General features: G+C 48.7%; 1 protein-coding gene across 1 annotated transcript in view; it reads right to left on the bottom strand.

The window, feature by feature from the left end:
* Positions 1-3,153: 3,153 nt before the first annotated feature.
* The window catches only part of LOC126985594 (telomerase reverse transcriptase-like), a 58,322-nt gene continuing 41,128 nt past the window's right edge, over positions 3,154-20,347 (bottom strand). Inside the window, exons 5-6 of the mRNA XM_050840751.1 lie at positions 8,443-8,672; positions 3,154-5,011 (exon numbers count right to left, since the gene is read on the bottom strand). Coding sequence (XP_050696708.1) covers positions 3,385-5,011; positions 8,443-8,672 — 1,857 coding nt within the window. The 3' untranslated portion in view covers positions 3,154-3,384. The remainder of the gene's footprint in view (positions 5,012-8,442; positions 8,673-20,347) is intronic.

Raw genomic sequence — 20,347 nt, 5'->3', positions numbered from 1 at the left:
ACACAGTTCAAAATATCCACCACAAAAAAAAACCTACCTAATAGTATGACTGAAGCTATGGAGCTGGAGTCACAGGCGTAAGCCTCTTCCAGAAAAGGCGTCTATGGATCTCTGGTTCCAACCATATCCTCACTAGACGAGGGAAGTGTAGCATGTTTTGTTTACAAACGTGAAAACCTTTCTCCTAATCCCTAACATTCTTATGGGTAAATGCTACACACGAGCGAGATGAACATATGTAGGTATATATCACAGGGCTACCGCCCGATTGACTAGACACTCCGATTTCAACTTCCTGCCCCTCGTCCACACAGTGGGTGCCCATTTGACACAATTTCCTTGGCGGGTGGAGGCCTGAGAGTTACACAATATGCTGTTGTGCCGTGCCTAAAGGGGGTGTTTTGGAGCCATTTACTCCCATCACAAGCCTGCTGGTCTTGGGGGTGGCAGGGACTGGAGTGTCTCGCCCTTACCTTTGCTCAGTTCAGGCACTCATGACTGAGGGCATGACCCTTGTTAACCACTGGCGTCTGGGTCCATTCCCGACTCTCAATTGGGCGGCTTCAAGATGGCGGGCCACTCACCTTCCCTACCCCTGGACACCGGCCTTCAGCTGTCTCTCGCCATTCACCTGTGCCGTGCAGGAAGGTTTAATCCAGAATGAAATCACTAATGAATGCCGGCTAAGGCTATCTCTCACTCCCAGGCACTCAGGGCTCTAGCGAGCGGTGAGCTTACCTGTGCTGTGCGGGAAGGTTTAATCCAGAATGAATCTTGCCAGCGGGAGCAGTTGCTTCGTTACCTTGGCTTCTGACGTGGCCTTCACCCGGTTCCAACACTCTCCCTTCTCGCCTTTCAGCTTGGTACATTAATCTATCCTTCCTCTGCCTTTCTGAGGTTGTCTTTTTGTGTGTTAATTCTTAACTTAATTTTCCCTTATTTTCTAGTAACGTATAAATATATATAAAAGTGAGTGGATTTATATCAGGGGTGCCAACCCAAGCTGTGGTTCGTATTTCTCGTTCTCTTCCCTTACCGACTTATAACATTTTAACCGCTACGGGTATTGTTTCGGCTGAGGAGAAACTGGATCCGGTAAATAATCATGGCCATGTACAAGGGAGTATTCCCAATTTTCCCAGCTGGCTTTTAACTAGCTTCCGCGGTGTTGGTATGCCGGCAGGTACGTACATCAGATTACCACTCTCCCTACCTACCCACCCACAATCCACCTGTTTATCTCTCTCTCTCTCTCCCTCTCTCTCCCTCTCAACCCGGGGGAGGGACCTAGGTGGACACGCCGACCACCACCACCACCACCACAACGTGGCAACATGGGAAAAAATCGCTGCCACGTCATAGAATTTACACAAATCGTTGTTATAATCATAAACATCGACACTCATTGTACTATGTAATTTCCTTTACTATATACAGAATATATAAAATATCGCTTTCAAATAGCAGATGGATGGGAAATAAGAGAGAGAGACGCATGCACGAAGGTTGATTTGGCAGCATGGGTAGAGGTAAACGACGATGCCAGCTCCACCCTGAACCGATTTCATGCTCTGAACAGACTATAATGCTTAACCTGTACAGTGTCGTCTTCTGTCATCGATAGGAGTCATGCCAGGTTGCACTTTTATTCGTTTTTTTTCTCCCCCCCCTAAAAATGTTTTTAAAAATTACTAATTATTTGATATATATATTATTTATATGCGAGGAATGGAACCCTAGATTGTTCGTTGTCTCATTTTTCTCCGTCTCAGAGCTAACGATGTCATACCTGGAAAGGGAAATTTATCTAAGTTTTTCTTAGAGTCTATATTCTTTCCATTATAAACACTTCTCACAACCCTAAAGCGTGAGTAATGTATGTACTTCTTTACATCACAAAAACCTCAAAAAATAAACAGGAATTGTAAGTACAAGAAAATGATTGGATGCGCATCAGGCAACACTGCTCGCTTCAAGGCCGTCTGTACTACAACCGTAGTTCACAAAGTTCAACAAAACACTGTGAAGTTTTCATTTCCAATTACTCTGAACCATAATTTACATGCCTTACTGATTATAAAATCAAGGAGTAATTACCTATAAGAAAGTAACTTACCTTCTTGTATAATGATTTTTGTTGGAATGTGGACAAATGTACAGAAAGGCCCTTTAACATCCATTTAAAAATACGAAGACTTGTCAAATTATTCCTCTCTACTCTCAATGAACAATGTTACAAACACAAACAAAAATAAAGGGCGTATAAGCCCTCAAAAGAGCTTGCGTATATATACGTACTATACACTTCCCTAAGAGGTACATATATGTACGTACTAAACACTGTACGGGTTAACAGAAAAATGTTAAGGCTAACAGAAATGTTAGTCTTAACAGCTGTTTGCCAGAGGTAACAAGTTTTGTGTATACGGGTCCTGGACAGCATGTGGGTAATCTTCCACCACTAGGCGATGGCTTGAAAAATCAGCATATTTCAGTGGGGACTCAACTTAGTCCACACTAGGTCCTCGGACTCACCACACCCACACGCTAACCACTCGGTCATCGCCTCCTGAGGAAGAAGTGTGAGCATGGGGGTAAAGAGGGACACAGTATTTTCTTATTAACTCTGTCATGTACCCCAGAGATGTGAACATGGAATGCAGCACAGCAATCACGTATACATACAGTGGTGTTTCAGGATGGGATGGAGTAAGTAATGAAAGCGTGTATAAGCGGTTTGGTATGAGTGCGACAATGAAAGGAGTGGATTGTGAAGTGGTTGAATGAATGAAGTCTGGTATGCTGAGATGGTCTGGACACATGATGAGAATGAATTTGTTAGGAGAGTGTATGAGGCAAGGATTACGGGAGGGGGTATCAGGGGAAGACCACCTGTGAAGTGAATCAATAGGGTGAGCGAGAGTTGGAGGTAGCAGGATTGGGTGTGCAGAGGGGGTGCCAGCAGTGGAGACATTTCTGCCATGGCCACCCCCTGCAGGGGAGTTCCCATGAGGTAACACAGTGTCAGAGATATAGATAATAATATATATTTTGGTTTCGACTTTTTTTCCACACCACCACAGAGGTAAAAGTCTAGGCGCGTTTTTTTATAGAGGTTTCCCCCATAGGCCTAATCCTCTCCCTGATCATTAATCAGTAACTTAACCGTCTGGACTTTCTGTAATGTTGATAAGGAATGACTCCACTAAATGTTCTTGTTCGCTTGTGCTGTCTTACTGTATGGCTGTGAAACGTATGGACAGTGAAGAGTGACTTGGAGAGCCATCTCGATGCCTTTGGTACCAAGTACCTTTGAAGGATCATACAAGCATAACAAGCTGTCATGCCACATTGTACAGCTAGTCACACTGTTCCTTATTCTAATTACCCAAGCACACTTCCAGTCACAAGATTTTCTAAATGTTTCAACAGCACTTTATTCTGATCTGTGCTCTCTACTTTCCTTAACCTCCTGAGAACAATGGCGCTCAGTTTCCTTGTGAGGACTTTCCGAGTGTCACGGGAAATGACAGTAAGGGAACAGTAGATGCTGCATACAAAAATTGCAGTGAACAAATATTTGTCCTCGTTTCCAAAGTCTGTTCTGCCACGCAGAATTTTTTGGAAAACTTTATTTCCTGCTATGAAAATGGCACTTAAAAAACTTTTTGAGTTATACTTCCCAAAGTGATCACATGCGTGGTTCAACAGTGCTTGGATCTTATAGCCACTAATCATTCCCAGGCGCCACACATTGTCCAGCAGTGTGTTCAGGTTTGAATACCTTTCAGATATGAGACTGTGTGGAAGGAAAATCCTTACTGTCCCAACTAGTTTATTTTCAATGAACTCATTCATTTTACTTTGATTGTTTCTTGAATGCCTCCTGAAGGTCCTCCTGGAGCACCTTGATGACCTATTGAAGGTCAAGGAATATCTACATGGTACTCTCTCCAAACTTGAATTATTTATAAGCACAGCTTTTTGGCTAAAGCAAAGAATATAGCCATTAAAGAGAATTCTCTGTACATTGGAACTACAATTGGTGAGAGTTTTTGATTTGTTTATAAAACAATTGAATGCATGGATTCCTTTCGTCAAGAGATCTTTGAAATGGATTGCCATTTCCCTTGACTTTGATATATAAAGGAAGTCATCTACTGTTCTCAGGAGTACCCCATCACGTGCTACGAAGTCGTGCAGATACTCGGATGTCATCTTTGAGTAATAAAAATTACAAAGGTCTCCTGAGAGACAACATCCTTGTGGCAGCCCTGAGGCAAGGGTTACCTTCCTTTTTCCAAATGTTACTGTTGAACATAGTGCTTTGTCAATAGTTCTCAATAGGCCATAGACTTGTAATGTGAATGAGCTTTCATCCAAGGTGTCATTTTTTACAGAGATCCATTCATAGAAGTCACTTTCATATTTGGGAATCTTCTTGCCTTTTCTTGCAGTATAGAGTTTTTTGAATTCTTCAAAGAACTGTGAGTCACTCACAGTATCGTACAGAAGTTTTTTCAGCAAGCTGGTATCAACTGAGCCAAAGGCATCTTTTATATCCGTCTTAACATAATAGAGATCTCCCTCATCTCCCAGCACAGACAGAGCATTTTTCCATTGCTCTACAAGACCAGGTGGCCTTTTAAAGCCTTCTTCCATGTTGGCAAGGTATCTAATAAGCCACATGCTAGCTTTTAGCTTGTCATCATCCAAGCTTTTATTAACACCCATGAAAAGAGGGCGCACTCCTCCAGTTCTTTTGGGAAGGAGTTTTACCTTCCCTTGCACTTCAGCATTATCTGGCTGAGTAGTAAATAGGGTGTTGTTTTCTTGAGATAAAGCACAAAATGTGCCTTTCCTGAAAAAAAAAATTTGATTGCCACCTCCAGAAATTTTGGAGGTGACAACAAAAGCTTTAAGAGATGCAATGATAATCTTTTGCAATATCCAAATAAAAAACTTACTGAGTACATACTTTTTTTCTGCCTGGCTGTGTACTTGAAGCCACCTGGAAGAGAAAAAGAAGGGTTAGGTACTCTTCTAGGTGTCTACAATATATTTGTGTAAATGCTCAAGTTTTTTGGGTGTTGTTTTAAGGTTTACAAATCTATGAGGTTGGTTATTGTTACACATAATTAAAAAATGAGAAACAAGTTATGTTGTGGTGGTCAAAACTTGGGGTTCAAAGGATAATCCTTAAACTCGGGTGGTAATCTAAGGGAAGGGGTCAAAGGGAGTTTAAGATTCCAAAGTAATTAGGGGTTTGTCTTGGGTAGGCTGCCACCACTCCACCGATCTAGGGAGAATATGTCTCCCTTGTCTCATGGAGGGAATTAAATCAGAATAAAAGAAAAAAAAAAGGGGGGGGGGGGGGTTAACGCTTTGACTCTTAGGGCGAACTCATAAAAGATAGCGCGGAGAGGGAGGGTAACGGGGGCCCAACCACCCCACCCCCGCACATGCAAGGGGGAGGGGGGGACGGGGCAGCTACCCAGGGTTCACTGCATGGAAAACAAAAAATGTATATAACAGAAGAGGGGGGAATGGAAATCTGACCAGAGGAGGGGGACTTAACACTTATGTGATACTTAACCCTTTCGTTGCAAAATACTCGCAGCGAGGACTAGCGTTACTTGCCGGTGGTGTTAAATCCTCGCTGAGAGTTCCAGTCACACTCAAATTTCCTGCGTATAAGTGTTCCAACAATATTTCTCACCCCACACCATTGCCAATTCAGTGGGTTTTCCACTAAATTTGGTGGAAAATCATATCAGCCTAGTGTGGAAAATCTACGAACGAGTAACTGGTGGATGTTCTTGTCCAATATAGCGGCATTTTTGCATAGCTTCACCTATCACCTGACTGATTCTTTGACCAAATAGTTGTAAATTTTGCAGTTGGAAATACTACCTTGCCAGCAACCCATGAAGAGATCTCCGCAGTTCCCTCAATATGGCTGACCGTCGCGCACGCATTGACATAAGTGTTCACAGGCAACACCCTCAGAAAGTGATTGTATGTTCGCAGGAGAGGCATACATAACTGAGTCATATAGATCTGGGCCTCCTCTTTCCAATGGTGTTTTTTGTTTTTAGCTGTGACGAATAGTTTTTGAGATACAGAGGTTAAAAGAGATCCCCTCCTCCCCGCTGGGCTGCCCATGTGCACCTGGGGGGATAGCTGCCTAACTCGCAATGCGCAACAAAAGGGTTGACACTTCCAGTACTCCTTGTGATCTGTAAAATCCATCCTTAACATAGGCCCCTGGCACTACAATGTGAGTGAAAAATTAATATCATGGAGCATGAATATATGTATTGAATAACACAAACAGAAATGAGACATTGTGCTCAATTAATCCATGGGAACACATACTGGGGGGCGCGTCGCCTCGACCACCTTACAATGCCAACCCCAAGGATTCCTCCAAGCAAGTCTCCAAGCATGCTGCCTTCTCATCCCAAGTACCTCCTGGAAGGATCTACCAACTTACTCAAGCCATGAACTCTGTGGGCACCCCCTTGGCCTCCTCCACTCAGGGTTGTCTCTTAGGATGGGGTCACACATCCATGATCATGCACTCCCGAAAATACCGACATTAGAAAATGTCGCCAACCACGGTGGTCACCATGCCTCATCCCGGCCATCTTCAAGTAATCCCGGTGATCATTTGCAGCATCGGCGCATCTCACCGACCATCGTAGCACGTCAAGCTGGGCGCCAAAGCTTTTGTAAATTTCAAAATAATCAGCACCCTCTCTAACAGCCGTCATCCGTCAGCAATATATAAACCACAACCTTCGGATGTCCGTCTCAACGACATCATTTTGATGTGAGCAATGGTCAGCATTTAAGGGGATCTACTCATGATGGGGAAAACTGCACCTGGCAGCTTAGTCACCCAACCAACTGAATGCAGATACGGCCATGGCACAGCACCGATCATCTGTGTAGAGACTATTGAGCCGGTGGGCTTTACTTGCAGGGCCTGATGGTCAGCCCAGTCCATTCTGGTGCAGGGAAGTGTCTGTAGTGGCACCATCTTGCCTGGCTCATGCTGCCCCCCAAAGCTCATCTTTGAGCTTCTATTAAGAGAAGGATTCTAGAGTCCAGGTTGATAGGTGGTGTTCAGGGCAGCATGTGGGTAGTTTTAGGCCACTCGGCAGTGACTGAAAAATCACAGCTGTGCAGCGGGCAGGACTCAAACCCATGTCCTCCTGGACGCGGCGTCGGCACGCTAACCACTCAGCCACCGCCTCCCCAATATATATTGTTGTTTTTCAGTGTAGGGGTCAAGCTAATACTAGCTAATCGAACAGGTTATTGTCAACCCAGAGGAAGTTTCATTAGATTGCCATAATGGCATTGGTCTACTCTGATGTGTGTTGCAATTCAGTCTGCTGGCAGTAGTGGAGGTAGGCAATCACAAAATTCTGGCTTGTATCCTCCCTCATTCAGTCCCTGTGATTGGTGTTGATCCTCCTGGAACTGGGCAAAGTAAGCTTCATGTTGGGCACACACCCATTTTATTGCCAGGTGAGGTTGCAAGATAATCACCAACTGTCCTAATAGCGTTGTTATTCCCTCCAGATGGTGTTACAACCATCCTCTTCCAGTCGTTGTCAATTAATACCGTTGTCAACTGTCTTGGCCATCATGTCAGGACACCATCGCTGCCCACATACGACGATCAGAACACTGTCCCCACACATCAAGATGTCGTCTTGATAATGTCGTTACTTGGCGTAACTGCCACAACACACACCCATCGCCAACACAGGGTCATGCAGCCAGGATGATTGCCATAATTGAATGTCAGACAATATAGGTAAATTCGTCATATTTCCTGGTCAACAGGCAGGAGTGGATCAGCGGTGGTGTTTACGTCCCAACAGCTGACGTGTGTGTATGTATGTGTGGCTGACGTTTTCAGTGCATGAGGACTAAAGTCTGACCATCAAGTTCAATCATGCAGTGCATTCAGTGTTGCCAACTCCTCCATAGCACATCCAGCAGAACTCGCCCATAAAAGCAGCCCTAAGCCGCTGAGACGGAGTGAGAAGCAAGGGAAAAATCCCTTGGAATCTGGAGGCCACATGGAGAACTAAAACCCTGCCAAAAATCATGTAATTTTAACTATATACTGTCTTTTTAACATCACATTAAAAAAATTTGGGTATTTTAAACTCACATAAGAGGTACCTGTACTAAGCAATACAAAAATATCAAGATGGTCAAAATTGGCGATAACATTCATTGGTTATTTCAGAACCTGTCGTGAGAGAATACAATAAGTGCCAGAGGATTAGGGGGCAGGGCGGGATGCGTGACAGCACAGCTCAGCCTGCCACTGCCAGGAGAAAAGACTTGTATTGTACTGACCATGATTATCATTAGAACCATTGATGAGGATATGAATGACATTGGACATTCACGTACCTTATGGGCTGCAGCTTCATCCTGTCAAGTAGTTGACCAATGGTTAGGGTGTCCTGGGCTCCCAAGTCAATCAACTTCCAAAGGAATCTTTCCACAGTTTTGAAGTTTTTTTGGCTGCCCCAAACTGACTCGGGCACAAGAGTCTGCAACATTTCTTTGAGAAAAATGAAGACAGTACTGTTGCTTAGATGAAAATTTCTGGACCCACTTTCACAAGCCAAGTCTTCATCCTGAAATGAAAAATACATTGTTATGCCACTGCATTGTGAAAGTTCAGGGAAGTTCTACCCTCAAGACTAGTCCATGCATGTTTAAGTCAGGTGGCCTGTGTTGAGAACCTGCTGGAGTGAAAACAGATGATGAATGTCAGTTTGAATTCCAGTGTTAGGGATTAAGGGTTGTCTAAGAAGTGAGCTGGGATCTGAAAGCGAAGCTGAGCAGCCGTGGGTAATTGGGTGGTTGAGTTGTTCCACAATAAAGGCAATATTTCACTGCTCAGAAGTTGCAGTAGCCCCTACGGGACGGGGAGCGGCGATCGCCGCTTGGTTGACAGAGGACGGGTGGTGGTGATCGCTGCTCTGATATTTCGCTAATGTTAGCCAGTCTCCCAAATTTTTTCCTCCCCAAATATGTCAACCCTTGTCCTGAGTACTTTTATCATCAAGTCAGTGCATATGAGGCTTTCCTAGTGGATGGACGTGTAAAAATAGAATATCTGCGTTCGAAACGCCTAGTCGGTCCGTGTGGCCAGTGGCTACGTCCACTCTGATAGCCGATTCATCACGTACTGACCGGTAGTGATCGCTCGTAACTCTGGAAAGTGATTCTGAGTGGAGTGACAGTGAATCTGGGTGGCATAATACAAGTAGCGATGATGATGGGGCAACGACTTCAGGTTCACCAGCTCTGACCACGTGCATTGCTGCGACACATTCCACACACGTTACTGCCCCGTCCACCAGTGGGCAGGAAATGACAGGGCCAAAGTCTATATATACAGAGTCAAGTTACTCTGCCTTCAAAACTGCTACAGGTAACTCTCGATTTACGCAAGTATTGCTTCCTTGAAGAGGTCGCGTAAATCAAAAACAATGTAAATCAAACAAGAGGTAGGTTTCTGTCCAAAAATAAATACTGTAATTTGCGGCGTATAACGCGCACCGGAATATAACGTGCACCCCAAACTTTAAGACAACAATTTTGATAAAAAAAGTTCTTAAAATGCTCAGAAATATGTACGGGTTAAAGAACATTGACAATGTACAATTTCCCAAAATTTTTATATTTTAGGTGTTATCTTTACTGCTTGAATTGACAAGTGTCCTTGAATAAAGCAATGAAAATGGCGGCCGGGCTGGTGTTGTGAGAAATACATCCCCATACATACTGATAATGCACAGCTTCTGATATCATAATAAGCGTATTATTCTCACCATCACTCGTAGGTTATGACAGACAACTAGGCGAGACACAATTCACACGGTTCTGGTGACACGCGGCATGCAGCTGTTTGTTGATTGGGTGTAGTTGTGTGGTTTGTAAACAATGCAAATGGCGGCCGGGCGTGAAATAACTCTTCGTACAAGACTCATGATGTACAGTTTCTGATATCATATTTACCCCATTATTCTCACTAATATTAATAATTAATAATGAACACATGGATATTTTTTTCCAATACGATTCTTTTTTGTAGCTTGTACTGCTCCTTTGTCATGCAATCGTAAGCCAGCTGTGACATCAAGATCAAGATCATACAAATGGCGCCCGACGGGAAAACGGGATAACAGCAGGGCATGGGCGATCCTCCACCGATTTAGTTTTTGTACAGTAGTTATTTGATCGCCCTGTATTCTATGGTAACATATTATAAGACAGCTATGGACTATTAAGGATCATTAACAATAATAAAGATAAATTTGCAGTTGTTATTGGATAAGACGAAACACAGACCCTTAAAAACACTCCAAAGAAGAAAAAAAATCATTAAAAATTTGTACATTCGGCTTGTAACGCGCAGGGCTAAACTTTCAAGCATTTTATATGTGAAAAGGTGTGCGTTATACATTCAGGAGAGAGAGAGAGAGAGAGAGAGAATATCCATATCACTGAGATGTCCAGTAGCCTCACTCGTCTGAGAAAGAAATGAGGGACAGCATGAGCACCTGGCTAGTATTGGTACTGGTACCGTACCGTATAGCTGGTACTGTTAGTACCGGTACTGGTACCGTTACCTGCCCACCCCTATCGTTGAGTAGCGTGGCAGCGTGGGTACTGTATTGTTGTTCAAGTGGCGCGCGGGAAGAACTGAGCTCAGCTGTGTGGCCACGGAGTCCAGTTGCGTGAGACATATGGTGGCCACTCCATAAAATATCATGTAAATAACATGTAAATTAAACATTTATATGGATTTTGGACCCCGTGTTATTTCAAAAACGCGTAAAACAAACTCGCGTAAATCAAGAGTTACCTGTATCAGGGTGGATCTTGAAAGAATGTAGTGAGCAACTTGCAGAGAAACTGCACTCCATTATGAGTGCCTCCCTGAGTGAAGGAAGGGTGCCACAGGATTGGAAGAGAGCAAACATAGTACCAATATATAAAGGAGGAAAGAGAGAGGACCCATTAAATTACAGACCGGTATCACTCACTAGTGTGATTGTAAAGATATGTGAGAGGCTAGTCAAAAATAGGTGGTCGGAGTTTTTAGAAAAGGAAAGAATTATCTCGGATTGCCAGTTTGGATTCAGGAGAGGGAGATCTTGTGTCACCAACTTGTTATGTTATTACTCAAGGGTGACAGATTTAATACAAGAGAGAGAAGGCTGGGGGGATGGAGTGTACCTGGATTTGAAAAAGGCATGTGACAAAGTACCGCACAGAAGACTAATTTGGAAAGTTAAAAATAGGGGTGGAGTGGGTGATGGACTTATTAAGTGGCTGGAGGACTTCCTAACTAACAGGGAAATGAGGACAATAATCAAGGACAGGGTTTCCAACTGGTGCCCTGTGATGAGTGGGGTCCCACAAGGTTCGGTGCTGGCGCCAATAATGTTTGCTGTTTATATAAATGATATGGTGGACGGAGTGACCAGCTATGTGAGATTATTTGCAGATGATGCAAAGCTATTGTGACGAGTCAATGATGTGAAGGACTGTGAGGCATTGCAGAGGTACCTGGATAAAATATGGGAGTGGAGTGGTACATGGCAGATGGAGTTCAACCTTGGGAAATGTAAAAAAATAGAGTTTGGTACGAGTGGTAGAAGATGTGAATATGATTATAAGATGGGAAGTGAAATAATATGCAAAGGAATGGAAGAAAAAGATTTGGGAGTGACTGTCTCAGAGAACATGTCACCAGACAAACATCAACAGGATAACGGGACAAACTATGAATTTGCTGAGGAACATAAGGACGGCATTTGTGTATTTGGACGAGGAGATGATGAAGAAAATAATAGTTACAATGATAAGGCCAAGGTTGGAGTATGCAGCAGTGGTCTGGTCTCCCCACGAAAAGAAGAACATAAGAAAGCTGGAAAAATTACAGAGAATGGCAACTAAGATGGTATTGGAACTTAGGGATCGGACTTACGAGGAGAGACTCAATAGCATGGGGCTCAAAACCCTGGAGAGAAGAAGAAAAAGAGGAGACCTGATAGTGGTGTATACGGTGGCGAGCAGAGTGGAGACTCTGGACAGAGAGGACCTGTGTGTGTGGAGCGAGAGAGAAACGAGAGGACATGGAAAGAAGTTGAGGGCGACCACGTGTAGGCGAGATGTGAAAAAGCTTAGCTTCCCAAACAGAAGCATTGAGCTGTGGAATGGACTGGAGGAGGAGGTGGCTTGTACAAGAAACATTCATGATTTTAAGGAAAAGTTGGATAAGAGCGGATATGGAGACGGGACAGTGAGAGCGTAGCTCTTTTCCCGTATGTCACAACTAGGTAAACAACTAGGTAAATATACACACACACACACACACACACACACACACACACACACACACACACACACACACACCATACACCATCTTAAACAGGCCAACTACAGACAGTGGTATCACAAGGTCAGGTCTCTTTGTGGACTCACCCTCCTTCCCTTGCACTTCACATTTGTCACCTGACCCAGGGGCCGAGGAGATAAATATCCATTTCGCGGGTATCTGTCAAAGCCTCCCAAAACTTGATATCACCGCCCTCCTCACATACCTACCATCCCCCTCCCCACCCCCCTTGGCCTACCAAAGGCCACAGATCTCCCACTTTTGTTTGGAATACATCTGGCATGTCAGGTGACGCGTCAAGCAGTTCCTCTGCTCCGGGCGGGAGAGCGCGGGCGAATCAAGGTGACAGTGACTCTGATGACTTCTATGTTCGTGACACTGACAGAGATACTAGTGATAGTGACTGGCTATCTGATTTTGGAGACATTAGTCAACGAAGCAGTGATAGTGATACACCGCCTGCCTCGCAGCCTCTCCCTCCCCCTGCCCCGAGTTCTTCAAGACGGAGGCGTGGCCGTATTTCCTCACGATCTAGGATTACTGCATCAAGAGGGCGCTCCTCTCACTGGGTTGACAAGGAATGCCTATTTCTCTCAGTTGTGTGTGTGTGTGTGTGTGTGTGTGTGTGTACATACATAATGTGTTAGTGCAGATATACATATATTGTATGTCATAAAATGGAAAATTTTGACTCAGTCATGGAGAGAGAGAGAGAGAGAGGGGACATAAACAAGGGTGTCTTATCGCTTTTGAGAGAGAGAGAGAGAGAATGGGCGCATCACTAACTTTTTTGTCTTTTTTTGTGCTTTAGCATCTTTACTTTTTATTTATCTTTATTCATCTTTTTTTTTTGTGTGTGTGGGGGGGGGGAGTACACCTGGGCGGGGGCATACGGGTGTTTTTCTTCATCTTTGTTTTTTTGGCGGGTGGGCACTTGTTCGGAGGCACCCGGTGAGGCGGCATGTCCAATATCAGTTTCAATTTGCCGCCTTTGATTACATAGCGACCAGCAACCCGGTGCCTTCGGACCGTCTCACTAGCTTGCTTGAGTTGCTTGATGAGCTGCCTCAGCTCCTGTACTTCACCCATTGCTGAGAAACAAATAAAAAGAAAGAAAGCCAACTATGATAAGATTTGTTTAGTATTACATGTTTTGTGGAGCAGGAGAGCTGAGAAACATCTTACCGGCAGGGAAGCAATGCTGGGACTGCCTTTATTCAAAACATCAAAAACTTGCGTGCCAGCCCTTTGTATAAATCAGTGAGGGTTACCCATGACCTTACTAAGAGTCAAGCTGTCATAACTCTGCTACGAGTAACAAACTCATATTCTAGTTGTAACTTCTCTCTCTCTCTCTCTCTCTCTCTCTCTCTCTCTCTCTCTCTCTCTCTCTCTCTCACATAATAATGCTATATTTGCATTAGGTACAAGAAAATAACACACACACACACACACACACAAATAAACAAACAAAAATTACGTTAGGCTTCAGTTCTCGTGTCCTGTCGTATGTGTCTGGTCAGCACAGAGTGAGTGAGTGAGCGAGCGAGCGAGCGTGCGTGTGTGCGTGCGTGCGTGCGTGTGTGCGTGCGTGCGTGCGTGTGTGTGTGTGTGTGGGGTGCTTCCCCGCGACGCGTCACGACCACGAGAAAATGCGCAGTAGTAAGAAAGACACCATTTCCACCTCTTTTAAATGTCTAAATTTTCCCCGTGCACAGCATCCAGAGAAATATATCGCCGCCCGTACTCTAAGGGTTAATGACCTAAGGCCAATCACCATCACGCCCATTGCCAGCCTCATTTGTGAAGATTTTATTTTTAACTGGGCTTATGATGATATTAGTAGCCTCATAGACATCCAACAATTTGGCAACATGAAGCACTCCTCCACTACTCACTGGTCAGCTTTCTAGATTTCATACACAGCCACCTGGACAAACGAGACACCTCCCTTGCCCTTGCTTTTGTCGACTTCAGGAAAGCATATGACCTTGTAGACCACACTGTTGTCATTACTAAGGCCATTGAGCTGGGGCTTCACCGTAATATTGTATCGTGGCTGACTGATTTCCTCAGCACACGCCAGCAAATAGTTTGCTCCCAGGGCTCGGTCTCCCCTCCTCTTGAGCTGACGTGTGGCGTCCCGCGAGGCACTAAAATGGGTCCGCTTTGCTTCTTGGTGCTCATTAACGACTCTCATGGATGCATCGCATCGCTGGAAATATGTTGACAACAGCACCTTGGGTGTCCTCGTCAACAACAGGGATCCAGACTATGCACCTCTTCAAGCATTGCTCGACAACCTTCAGGCATGGACGGTTGACAACAGTGCTACTATCAACCACACCAAGACCATGGTGATGCACATCTGCACGTCCAACAGAGTTATGCCACCTCCACTGCTGTCTATTAGCTCACACCACCTCCAGGTTGTCCAGTCCACCGAACTACTCAGCATCACTGTGGACAACCTACTCAACTAGAAGCTCCACGTCTCCAACACAGTCAGAGCAGCCTCCTACAAACTGTACATGCTGCATAGACTCAGGACGCTGGGGGCACCGGCTGCTGAGCTGTGCAGTATTTATTCATCATTCATACTGCCAAAACTCATGTATGCCTCCCCGGCATGGTCATCATCCCTTACCCTCACCCAACAACACCAGCTTGAGAGGGTTCAAAAGAGGGCATTCAGGGTCATTTTAGCCCCTAACTACCATGCCGATGACAATGCCCTGACCACCCTGAGTCTCCCAAGGCTCTCTGACAGGCACCAGGACGCCCTCAATAAATTCGGCATCTCCCTGCTTCACCATCCTCGCCACCGCCACCTCCTACAATGCCCAGCACTGATAGTCAAACCCAAAGGGCCGCGGTTCAGATTAACACCTCACCGCCACCCTGTAAGTGGTCCCTTAACACCACCCTCCTTTTCCCTTTTGTCTTTATTTTTAGCTCTCCCAAACCACATCCCACTCTCCCCCCCTCTAGTGTAGCCTATTTAGTATTGTTACGCAGACACGAGCGAACCCGCACCCGAATGGTGGTTCACGGGGACGGACCGCCATGATTCACCCTCCTCACCGACCCGCCACGTAGGCCTCGGCGAACCAGGGCCAAGCTGACGTCTCCACCGCCTGGCTGGCTCAGAATCAGTCCACCCAGCGCCTCTGAGCTGGCCACACCGCGTAAGCTGACCTCTTCACGCACGGTTCTGCGGTTCCCAGGGGCCCATTGGATTACGCTGAGCGCCCTGAGGAACGAAAGGACGCCAGCACAGAGCCTGGCGGATGGGGACGGTACTCGGCGCCCCTGACGGAGCTGCAAGGTGCTGAGAAGGCGGGGACTCGACCAGTGTGTCTAGGCGTGTCGCTATTGTGGGGGAGCCAATAAACCAGCTACCAGAAAACGTGTTTCCCTCAGCCCTTCCCGTTCTCTGCAAGGCCCCGATCCCTTAGTTGTGGCGAAAGCAGGCCCCAAGGGGCGCCACCCCTTACTCCTTTCGTTACACTGGTGTCAGGAGTGGGATTCGTGGCCTTTGGAGAGACGGCGAGGTTGTGGGAAAGGCTACCTTGACTGCGCAGTGGAAAACTTGGCAAGATGACTACCCCGGCAGCAGCGGGAGGCACGCCGACGCTAGCGGACTTGGTGGAGGTGTTGAACCAGCAGTTCCAAGGTCAAGCTCGGCAGTTAGAGGCTCAAACGAGACAAGCTCTCTCCGAGGGCCAACAGGTTCAGGCCCAAGCCATTAGTGAGTTTAAGGACGCGTTTCTAAGTGGCTTGGGCGACCTCAGGGAGGAGGCCAGACAGTTCGCCGAGGACAGCTGTCGGAAAGTGAAGAGCGAAGTGATGAAGGTGGTTAAGATAGAAAAGGACCTCCGAGATCAGGTGACGAGCCAGCTAGACACGACACTGTGGTTGCGGGCTTCAGTGGTGCGGTAGCCGCGTTGGAGGAACGGATAGACGGTGGGGGGAAGGCGGGGGGTGCCTGACAATGGAGACAAGGCACCACCCGAGGGAAGCGACTCTCCTCATGCTGATGACCGTGACGATGGAGAGGCGGACCGGCGGACGCCACGCTGTCAAGGAGAGGCTAGCGGGACGATTAGTCGGAGGGACGCCCCAGGATGTGCCCTAGATCCATCCCGTACCCATCCCGCCACTCCTACATGCTCTCCTCCCATGTCTCCCTCCGTGGTTCCCCGCCGGAGGCGGCAGGTCGACGCAAGTCCCAGGATTTCGACGGGGGGGTCTCTCTAGAGGCTTACCTCGCTCAGTTCGAGCTAATGGCAGAGGCACAAGGCTGGAGTCCATGGGAGAAGGCTGGTCAGCTCGCATCGAGCCTGAAGGGTCCAGCCGTGTAAGTCCTGAGCCAGCTTACACCTGCCCAACGCTCATCGTAATCCAGCATCGTGGCGGTACTAGGCGGCAGTGCGCCACCAACACCAAGCGGAGGTGTTCGGGCAGGTTCGGGCCAGAGTTCGTGTCCGGGACGAGACGCTGCAGCAGCTAGCCCAGGACTTGGAGAACTTGGCCAGGAAGGCCTATCCGGCGGCCACAGAAGACCTCCTCGCAATTTTGTTGCGAGACCAGTTTAATGGACGCACTGAACGACCAACAGCTGCAGGTGTACGTGAAACAAGCTCACGTCGGCGACCTTCAGGAAGCGTTAGCTCGGGCCCTGGAGTTGAGTCATTCGTCCAGTCAAGCCCGTGCAGCCCAGGTTTGAGCAAGCGAGGAAGGATTTCCGAGCACAACGGGGACATGTGAGGGCTCGAGGGGAGGGGACTGTCACGCGAAGCGTCCCCGGAGAGTGCTGGGATTGTCATCGTGTGGGGCACATGTGGAGAAACTGCCCTACTGCCAACCGCTCGTCTTCTAGTGGCGACAGAGCACTGATGCGGGCCAGGGTGTCTGCCAGGGTGCAGCCAGCCGACACAACCTACCAGCTCTAGCCCACGGGCTGGACATGAGATGATTCGGTGTCACCGGAAATGGAGGACGGCTGGGCGGCGGGGGCGGCGCCAGCCATCCTCATCCAGGCCCCAGTCTTTCTAAGATGCCGTACCACAGCCGCCCGCAGCGTACAGGTCGAGGAGCCGTGAGCAGGGTACCCTGTCGGCTCACGGTAGACACCGGGCGGGCGAACGTTCGTCGGCCGGACGTGATGGCCCCAAATCCTCCTGTGGCGGTACAGCGCCTGTGTGGCGTTACCGGCCACTGTGCCGAGCTGCGAGGACCGGTGGAGGCCCAGATCGCCATCGGAGAAGAGGTGGAAGCGACTGCCCGTGTCGTGGCAGATATTGAGGACTCCTGTCTTTTGGGCCTGGACTACCTCAAAAGAGCCGGGCGCGGGTCGACTTTGGAGACATGACCATGCGGATCAGGAGCGTCGTGGTGCCCCTGCTCGAGTCGAGTAGCCCGCCCAGGTGGTCGTGGCCAGAGCAGTATCGTCCCCGAGGTCGGAGGCAGCGTAAGATGCAGACTGAGTCGGAGGATGGCGGCGAGGGCGGCCTAGTGGAGCCCGCCCGCCCGAACAACTGCAGGGCGGTCTGGTGGTCGGCAGGACCTTGGTTCAGCGGGATAAGGACGAGATTACGGTGTTGGTGGCTAACCCTTCGGATAGTGAGCATCATATCCAGGCAGGAACAACACTGGGAGCGTGCGAGGAGGTGGAGCAGGCGCGGGAGACTACGGACGATAGGTCAGTGGCGAGGGCTGCTGGCGGTGGCGTGCCCGAGCACCTCCAGGAGCTGCTGGGGAGGAGCTCTAAATGTCTGGGACAGAGGCAAGCAAACCAGCTGAGGAAACTGCTCATCTCTTATGCTGACGTATTCTCGACAGGATACAGAGACTTGGGACGGTCCGACCTGGCCAAGCATCGCATCGACACCGTTAACAGTCGCCCGATCAAGCACCCCCGCGGAGAATCGCCCCTGCCGTCGCGCAGAGATGGAGAGGGCAGTAGGTGAACTCATCGAACAGGCGTAGTGGAGCTCCAGCAGCCCGTGGTCGTCGGCGGTAGTCCTGGTGAGAAAGAAGGGCGATGCGACAAGATGCTGTAGACTACCGTGCATAGCGATGTCACAGTCAAGGACTCCTACCCCTGCCTCGGATTGGCGACACCCTGGACGCGCTGGTGAGCCAGGTGGTTCTCTACCCTGGACCTGAAGTCAGGATACCACCAGATAGAGGTAGCGAGGAAGACAAGGCTAGGCTAAGGCGGCGTTCTCCACCGGGCAGGGACTGTGGCAGTTTAAGGTGATGCCATTCGGCCTGTGCAACGCCCTGCAAACCTTGGCGACTGATGGAAAGGGTGTTTGATGGACTCCAGTGGAAGACCGCCCTAGTCTATTTGGACGATGTGATAGTGTACGGGACCACGTTCGAGGAAGAGTTGGGCGGCTGGAAGCAGTGTTCCTGCGGTTCAGGGCGGCTAACCTGAAGCTCAGCCCTAAGAAATGCCTGCTTTTCCAGCGGGAGGTACCGTTTTGGGGCACATTGTCGGCCAGGATAGAGTCAGGCGGACCCTCAGAAGGTAGCAGCTGTGAGGAGTGGCGGTGCCAAAGACAGTGAAGGAAGTGCGGAGCTTTCTGGGACTCTGCACCTACTACAGGCGATTTGTGCAGGGCTTCGCTACCATTGCCACTCCCTGCACCAGCTAACGCGAGAAGGGCGGTGTTCGCTGGGACCAGTGTCAAACAGCCTTGAGCGACTAAAGGAGGCCCTGACAGGCGCCCTGTGCTACCATACCCAGATCCTCGCCTCCCTTACCTGTTGGACTGTGGCGCTAGCGCCGAGGTATTGGTGCTGTGCTCTCCCAGGAGAAGGACGGACAAGAGCAGGTGGTGGCGTGTACAGCCAGAAGTTTAGCGCTCCTGGCGCAACTTCTGCGTCACAAGGAAGGAGCTGCTGGCTGTGGTTAGAAGCCTGGACCACTTTCACTCTTACCTCTATGGTGCTTCATTCACCGTGAGGACGGACCACGCAGCCCTACGGTGGCTGAGAACACTGAGGAACCCGGAGGGCCAGCTGGCGCGTTGGCTCGGAAAGTTGGAGCACCACAACTACCACGTGGTGCACCGCCCAGGTAAGGCACACATCAGCGCTGACAGCCTCAGCGGCGCCCGTGTGAACCAGACTGCCGTCACTGTAGCGGTGAGGAGCCAGTGGAATGCCGGCGGACAGTGGTGTCAGTGGACTCGTCCAACAGCGAAGGCGGATGGCGGGAGGCCCAGCGGAAAGACCGGACATCGGCCCCATCGTGAGGATGCTTGAGTCAGGCGGCCAGACCACCACGGGGGAGGTAGCAGCACTGAGCCCGCTGCGAAGCACTACTGGGAGCAGTGGGACACCCTCGCCCTGGGCGGGAGTGATGTAAGCGGTGGTTGATGCGGACGGCGAATACGGTTTTGGCAGACCGTTGTTCCGAAGGTCATGCGGGAGAGGCTGATGCGGAAGCCCGACAGCATCACCAGTGGACACTTGGGCGTGAAGAAGGCGCTCGGCAGACTGCGGCAGCGATTTTACTGGGCAGGGTTACGCCAGGGCGTGGAGGAGTGGTGCGGGCGTGCGACACCTGCAGCGCCAAGAAGGGTCCCGGACGTAGGAGCAGGGCCTCTCTGCAACTGTACCAGGTGGGGGCCCCCATGGGCGGGTGGCCGTCGACATCGTTGGACCACTCCCGACAACAGCTGCAGGCAACCGTTTTATCTGTGTTGCCATGGACTACTTTACGAAGTGGCCTGAAGCGTCGCCCTGCCCAACCACGAAGCCACCACCGTCGCCGAAGTGCTGGTCGAGCAGTTCTTCTCGAGATTCGGCGTTCGGGAGAGCTCCATTCCGACCAGGGCCGCGAGTTTGAGTCAAGATTATTTCTAGAGTGCTGCAAACTTC

This window comes from Eriocheir sinensis, chromosome 59 (genome assembly GCF_024679095.1).
Source record: "Eriocheir sinensis breed Jianghai 21 chromosome 59, ASM2467909v1, whole genome shotgun sequence".
Classification (NCBI taxonomy): Eukaryota; Metazoa; Arthropoda; class Malacostraca; order Decapoda; family Varunidae; genus Eriocheir; species Eriocheir sinensis.
This window is presented reverse-complemented; position numbering and strand designations above follow the sequence as displayed.